The 8,386-nt window shown below is 35.4% G+C and overlaps 1 protein-coding gene across 1 annotated transcript; it reads right to left on the bottom strand.

Annotated features, from left to right (window-relative positions):
* Window positions 1–2,365: 2,365 nt before the first annotated feature.
* LOC100761501 (olfactory receptor 52J3-like) lies at window positions 2,366–3,301 on the bottom strand. Its single transcript, XM_027407994.1, has one exon. The coding sequence runs from the start codon at window positions 3,299–3,301 to the stop codon at window positions 2,366–2,368; it is 936 nt and encodes a 311-aa protein (XP_027263795.1).
* Between the last annotated feature and the right edge of the window lie 5,085 nt (window positions 3,302–8,386).

Below are 8,386 nucleotides of genomic sequence, written 5' to 3' on the forward strand. Positions count from 1 at the left end.
CATGTATATTGTGAATCCATGAGAAAAAAAGATATTTATGACATTGTTTTAGTAAAAACAAATTGTTAAAAACATGTCTCAAGAAACAAAAATCTTCAATTAAGGTTTTTTCTTAACTCTGGAATTATAAATCCATATTACAACAAGAGCTACATAGGTGCACAAATTTTTTAGATTAAAAAATACAAACACAAAAGAATACATATTTTTGTTTTGTTTCACATAGAATAGATACAAATTGATTTTAACACAAAATTGAAAATGAAATCTGAAACCTTTAATAATATACTACAAAAGAAGACATATAAATTTTACAATTTCCAAGCATCAATTTGAAAGGCAGTTTTAATAAAGACAAGGTAGCTAAATAATTCAGGCTTTATAATAAAATGAAATTATTGGAAAATATGAAGATTTTTAAAAATACAGATTCAAAAACAATGATTAACAAAGTTGAAAGACATTGTGAGTGATGGTATCCTGTTCTATAATGATTTTACATAAGAACGAAAAATAGACTAAATTAAACTTACATAAAAACATATTGCAGAGATTGGCAACAGATTTTTAATTAAAATAAATATGTAGATGAATATTTAAATTGAATTAATATTATAAACACACAGAAAAATTTAAAAGTCTTTCACTTCCTTGGTTAAGTTTATTCCAAGATTTATTTTTTAGGCTAATGAAAATGTGATAGTTTCCCTGATTTCTATTTTTGTGTGTTTGCTGGAAGTATATAGTTAGAAGCTGACTATATGTGTTAGGTGGTTGTAGGTAGTATATAGTTAAAGACTGTGTATATTAAGTAATTGTTGTTGGTATAGAGTTGCAGACTGACTATGTGCATTAAGTGGTTGTTAGTGGTATACTTGGAGACTGACAGTCTGTGTTATCATTCTGTCCTGTTACATTGCTGATTATATCTGGTAGAATATTTAAGATCTTTTATGCATAGTCATTTCAGCTGCAAATAAGCATATCTTGATTTCTTCCTTTTTATTTGTATCATTTTTTCTCTTCTACTTGTCTTAGGACACTGATGAGCATTAAAAACAATATAATAGAAAAAGATGCAAATTTGAGTGTAAAAGTAGGCTGAGATGGATCTGAGAAGAGATGGAAGGATACCATGATAAAGATAATTTGTATGAAAGTCTCAAAGAAATAATAAAATATTATTCTAAAAGATTTAATCTATGTAATTAATAAACAAATGATCTAGCAAAAGTCCATGTTTGTTCTCAGACTAAATATTTTTACTTGGCAAAATCACTCTAGAATTTGCCACTAAAATACAGAAGAGCAACTGTGTCAAGTCATTGTTAAAGGCATCAACATTGCACATGTGTTAGTAAGTGCTCTCTTGGACATGAGTAAGTGTAGGGTTGTACACTTTTCCTCACGGTAGCAGTTTCCCTTATGTTTTCACTTTAATTACTTTTTAGTTTCAAATACATAAAAGTGTGAACATGTAAATTGATTTGTTTAGCCAAACAAATTTCATTTCTAGGCTTTGATTTTGTTTTTGGCAAATCACTTGAAAGACCTCTTTAGCCTCTTGTAACAAGTGATTATTCTCAGCTTCACAACTCAGTTTCTCCTTTTCTTTCTTAAATAGAATGTGAACTACTTCAAAGACACATGAAAAGGCACCTTGGATATTGAAAAAGAATATTGTAAGATCAAATTTTAAATTGAAAAAGCAAGACTAGCTACAGTGTTAGGCAATTACAAATATATGTCACATAGGTATGAATATTCCATGTAACTGGATTACATTATGCTTAGATTAAGGAGCTAATTCAGGAAAGTCAATGATATATGCTAGTGGCTTTTTGGAAAATGTTCTTGAAAGTAAGAGTTTTCTTTGTCTATTACTATACTGAGTCTCATGTATTTGGCAGATTATTCAAGTTTAAGCTACCATTTTAGTGATAATTGTTTTGTACCCAAGATGGTGGCTTCAGAGGAACATACAGTAACACAATGTTAACAAAGGCAAATAGTTTGAATTATTTTGGCTCTTAGTTTATATTTCAAAGTTATGATGTTTCAGGATACACACTGACACATATTAATGCAAATCAAAGAAAGATCTACAAGCATGCATGTATGGAAGAAAATAGGAAAGGAATTCAGAGCTCTTCATAAGTATATTTAAGCAATTTCCACACACTCCTGTCCAAGAATAGTCTGTCCAGACTAGTCTAACCATCTGTCAACTTGGAGATATGATGAAGTTGCTATAGGACTGTGTTCCATCTAGTCTTGCAAACTGGTAGCCCACAGAAAGGCATAGAAACTATCCACAAAGACAAGAACATGAGTCTTCCTAGGTGGATCAAAGAATATGAGACTCTTACCTTTTAGTAAATACATGGACAACTCGATCTCTTATCTGCTTTGTTCTCACACCATAAATGATGGGATTAAGTGAGGGAGGAATGACCAAATAGAGGTTAGCAACAAGAATGTGAATGTAGTGTGGTATGTTGTGTCCAAATCGATGAGTGAGGAAAGAGAAAACTGATGGGATATAAAAAACACAGAGAACAGCAACGTGGGAACCACATGTGCTCAGGGCTTTTAACCGTGCATGCTGAGATGGAAGTCTGAACACAGCACGGAGAATGTATCCATATGAGATGCCAATAAGGACAAGGTTCAAAAGAAATAAAGAAACCACAAAAAGGCCATACACTGCATTGATATGGATGTTTCCACAGGACAATTTTGCAATGCCCATGTGTTCACAGTAGGAATGTGCTATTATATGAGCTTCACAAAATGGTAGGCGGTAAATGAGATAGATCATTGGACATATAAACAAGGCTGGACGGATTACAACACATATGCTGATGCCCAGCAGCACCCTAGATGTCAAAATGGTTGTGTAGTGTAGTGGAGCAGAGATGGCTATATAGCGATCAAAAGCCATAGCCATGAGAACCTCAGCCTCCATGCCAGTGAAGGCATGGATCAAAAACATCTGAGCCACACAGCCACCAAAGTATATTTCATGGGCATTAAACCAGAATATGCCAAGCATACGGGGCACAGAGGCTGTAGAAAGAGCCAGATCGACTGAAGAAAGGATGGCCAGAAAGTAGAACATGGGCTCTCGGAGAGAACGGTCTGTCTTGATAACTACCAGAATAGAGGTATTTCCCATTAGGGCCACAAGATAAATACAGCAGAAAGGCAGGGAGATCCAGGAATGGATATCCTCCAAACCTGGGATCCCAAGGAGGAAAAATGTGACTGGGTGGGTAATGTTCCTGTTGTGGGTTGCCATGCTGCACTTGTCAGAAAGGGTGGAGCTCTTCCTCCTATTAGGAAAAAATGAGGGAAACATATACATGCACACCCACATGAGAGAGAGAGAGAGAGAGAGAGAGAGAGAGAGAGAGAGAGAGAGAGAGAGAGAGAGAGAACAAAATAATAAGAAATTGATAAGGGGACAGAAATGGAGAGATTAGCACAATTGTTAACAAAATGTACAAATTGAATTCACATTTACTATGATATACAGCCCGTTGCATCAGATTGTGTACTTACTCACCTCTTTAGACATTTGAATAATTCTTATCATGTTCATGCTGCAGGTTTTCATTTACCTCTGAGCATAGGCACTGTGACAAACTCAATGCAGATTTGTAATAATTCGAACTCTGTTCTTCCTTTGAAAAAGGTTATGGAACATGATTTGATAACAGCAATCCTCTCTGCTGTAGTATTTGTTACACCTAAAGAGAATATACTACAGAGGAAGTATCAAATGCATTAAGCAAAGTCTAGTGACAATCAATCATGAATTCAGGAATGTTAAGTTTCAGAGTATAAATTTGGACTTCTCTGTATGGACCATTACAGAAATACATGGATGAAGAAGGATCTTAGACTGTTCTTCCCATATGTCTCTCTAAGTACTGTCTGATCTACTCAGCAGACATCAGCAGCAGATTCATTGAATTCTACTGCAAAACCTCCAACCTCATAGTACTTAAACTTCTTTCTGAGAAGTACCAAAAATACTAATTAATATTATTTTTCAAGCATTGTAAGAATTTTTCTAAAAATGCATCCCATTTTAAGCTCAAAGTGAGACTTAGCTCTGGGACAGAATCCTCAGAGACAGCTTATGCAATCTTAGATCCTGCCCTGGAAACAGAACAACAATGACAAAAAAAAATAAGAATAACTGAAGCTGATTTTCTTACTTGTATCATAAATAGTATTTCCTATCATAAAATTCTAAGCATAAAATGAGATAATACAAGCAATGAAAATAAAATTGGAACTTATAGTTATGAAACTCATGTTAAGGTGTATTTGTGTGTTTGTGTGAATATGTATATGTTTATAGATACATGGATATGGAGTTCAGGATTTACCAGATAATAATATAATATATTATAATTTTACTCCAGAAGAATATAGAAATGAAATTCCAAGACTTGAATATCTCACTGAACCCATATGACTACAGTAGAAATTCCATAGCATTCAGCTCCATGAAATTACTGTATAAGTACTGGACTTTGTTAGTTTACACATATAAACATATTTAACCTATTTTACCTAACAAATAAACAAAAATTCAACCAATTTACTTAAAAGATCAGATTTGCTACCTGTTCTACACATTGATCCATTCTTTCAGTGCTACATTCAAATACTCTTCACAGCCAGATCTCACAGTTTTCTCCAAGGCCTAGCCCACTGAGTCTCTTCCACAGCCCTTCACACCCATGCACCTCCACAACCTGCCAGATTTAGACTAGTTCCCACATCCAGTGCCCTCAACTAGTCTAGCCACCATTGAACACACTGTACCCCATTACTAGGTTTCAGTCAGGATACTTCCTGACAACCTGAAAAAAAGACAGGCCCTTTCCAAGTCTCATCCAATGTTTCTACCACACCAAAACCTATGCTACACGTTTTGACCAGGAAACCCATACTGCACAACAATCCTCTCTGTCCATCTGCTCGCATTCACACAAGCCATACACAACCTCTAGGCCTACCCTACCTGGACATTCTCCCTTCTGCCCGAACCAACCCTGTATATAGTATATATCAGATTTAGAATTAATAAGAGAAGTCACATGCTCAGATATGATTGCAAGATTACAATGTGAAATGTCAAGCCAGTACCTTCTTTCCAAAATCAACCAGTCCTATAGAAATGTTTACAAATGAGAATTACCTAGATGAAGCCCAGGATATAGAATGTAAAAATAAAAAAATCATGAATTTCATCAAAGAATTCAAGGTCAAAGAACAAGTCAATGAAATTAAGGAGAGAGAACATTAAGAGAATAAATTCCTGTCCCAGGAAAAGACAAACATGAGGCTGGTGGAAATGCCAAAGACAATCCTGGACTTGAAAATGGAATTCAATAAGGTGATAGAAACAATGAAGGTGACTCTAATTGAAATAAAGATGGACTTGAAAAACTCAAAACTTCAACTAGAAAACTCAAAGGGAAAAATTACAATGAATCAAGCAGAATATAAAATATCAGGACCCAAAATAGAGACTTGAAATTCAATTAAGCAAGGAATAAGAAAACAATTAAAACACAGGATAGACTATGCAGGAAATTTAAGATACCACCATAAATCCAAACCTTTAGTAGGTATAGGTGAGAGAAAGGAATATGAAGTCAATGCCATACACCAGATACTCAACAAGATCATAGAAGTAAATTTCCCTAAACTAAGGAAAGACATGCCTAACATATACACACAGAATCACACTGAACACTAAATAAACAAGACCAGTCAGAAAAATACCCTATGCCATATTATATTTAAAACTCTAAGTATACAGAACTATGAGAGTGCATTGAAAGCTTCATTAGAAAAAGTGACAGTCATATATATATATATATATATTATATATATATATATATATATATATAAACCGAACAGAAAAATTTCTCAATGGAAATATTGAAAGTCAAAAGAGCCTGAAGAAATATATTCCAAGTCCTAAAGATTACAATTGTCAACCTAGGAAAACTTACTAAACAAAATTATCTGTCATGATTGAAAGAGAAATACAAATTTTGACATCATATATACGTCATTCTATAAATATTTTTCTCTTATTGATGAGCATCCACAGAGCTTACAGCCTCATTGTTGCCTTCCTCACTGGTGTGGACTTCATATTGATCATTTGTTCTTATGTCTTCCTGCTCAACACTGTTTTCTATCTTCCTTCCAATGATGCCAGACTAAAGACTCTGGGCACCTGTGGCTCAGATGTTTGTGTCATCTTAGTGTTCTATACACCTGCTTTCTTCTCCTTCCTCACCCACAGGTTTGGGTATAAATTGGCTCCACACATACACATACTTGTTGCCAATATGTTTATTCTTGTGCCACCAGAGATGGATCCTATTATTTCTGGTGTATGAACCAAGAAGTTAAGAGAGAGATTCCTTAAACTGTTCAGTTTTCAAAGAACTTTAATTTAGTTGAGTGCCATCAAAATGGAGCATTATCCTTTAATTTGACTTCCATGTACATTATTAGGATCCTTTTCTGTAACCAAATGATAGTGTGGGCTTTGCTGTGGTGATGTATTACTTACAGTTTATTGAAGCTTGCCTGAGTGTTCAGAATACAAAGCTAGTAACTAGCCATATAGCTAGGCATTGGTGATACACACCTTTAATCCCAGAAGCCATACTATCTAGCCATAGAGCTAGACAGTGGTGGCATACATCCTTAATCCCAACACTGAAGAGACAAGCTGATGGATCTCTGTTAATTCAAGTCCACATTGAGCTACACAAAACTGATACAGTCCTAAATAGAAGCAGCTCACATAAAAGTGATCTCAGCACTGGGGATCACACTAGGGTCCCAGCACTAGGGAGGTATAAAAGGAAGAATCAAAGGCTCTCTTGAAAGAATTAGTTTCCAGTCATGCTGAGGACAGGACAGCCCTTTCGGCCTGAGGTAGAGGGAAGAGCTGGTGGCCAGTTACTTTGCTTTTCTGATCTTCAGCTTGAAGCTTGAACCCCAAAATCTGTCTATGGGCTCTTATTTGTGTTATGCTTTGCTATGAAGTAACCTATCCAAATGTCAGTTCTGCTTAAAGATCCCCAATTAGCTTTTTCTGAGAATTTGAACAACACTTTCAATATGAAATGTAAGTATTCCATAATGTGGTATCATTGTCTTATTTGAAAATGGGGCTGCATCACCTTTATTAATTTCTGTTTGTTTGTTTATGGGTACTTTGCTGTTTGTAAATCTGTGCAATAATCTCATGCCCAATGCCCACACAGTACAGAAGAGGATATCAGATCTTCTGGAATGGGAGTTATAGATAGATTCGAGCCACCATGTTGCAACTAGGAATCACACCCAATCCTCCTTGCTGGAAGAGCTGTCTTAACTACTGAGTCATTGCTCCACTTCAAGAGCCTCACTTTCTTTTCTTCGTTTTTTGTTTTTTTGTTTTTTGTTTTTATTTTTTTTTTTAGTTCAAGTTAGGAAACAAGCTTGTTTCACATGTAAGTCCCTTCTTCCTCCCCCTCCCCTCCCCCATCCGTCCTCCCCCACCCCCCCTACCCCCACCATCCACCCACCACTCCCCAGGCAGGGTAAGGCCCTCAACGGGGGCTCTGCAAAGTCCACCAAATCTTCCTGCGCTGGGCCTGCACCCTTCCCCATGTGCCCAGGGCCAGAGTGTGTCCCTTCACGTGGGATGGAAGAGCCTCACTTTCTGACCTAACATGATCATTAGAATCAAATTATTGAGATTACCATTGAGTTTATTTAAATATTCAAATTAACATAAATGTCTATGTATTAGCACTATAGGAAATATCAATCTATGTGTCTTAAACAACTTTCAAAAACAAGCAAAAATCTATGCAAATGCATGTTTTATCTACCTTCATTTAGGCATTTGCAAGACTTTTTGGTTCTTTCTATAATGTGTGATTGTTTCCTGTTTGTACCTACTTAACTGCCCCACCTCCATTTTATCAAGGGATCTTTGCCAGCTCATCTTAAATTGACTACACTATTACAGGAAAAGGGAAATGTCTTCGAAATGTTAAATTATCACAAGATTGAGATCATATAGTTTCTTTTCATATGAAGAATGTCAGTTTAGACTTTATGCATACTAGCATGACCATTGTTTTTACATGGGACCACATATTTTATATCTTCTTTGTTTTTTCCTTGAGCTCTATATTTTTAACATACATAGTGATCTCTGTACATTTGTATCCAAGAGAGTAAAACCCCCAAAAAATTCACAATGTACTTGTTATCACTTATTATGTACAAAAATGTGCATTTTTTAGTGACCTCATTAATTATGGTAAACAGTTTTGGGATTGCT

This window comes from Cricetulus griseus, chromosome 3, assembly GCF_003668045.3.
Source record: "Cricetulus griseus strain 17A/GY chromosome 3, alternate assembly CriGri-PICRH-1.0, whole genome shotgun sequence".
In the NCBI taxonomy this organism is placed as follows: domain Eukaryota; kingdom Metazoa; phylum Chordata; class Mammalia; order Rodentia; family Cricetidae; genus Cricetulus; species Cricetulus griseus.

Excerpts from the sequence above, each read along its gene's own strand:
- LOC100761501 (XM_027407994.1), bottom strand. The coding sequence starts at position 3,301 with ATGGCAACCCACAACAGGAACATTACCCACCCAGTCACATTTTTCCTC.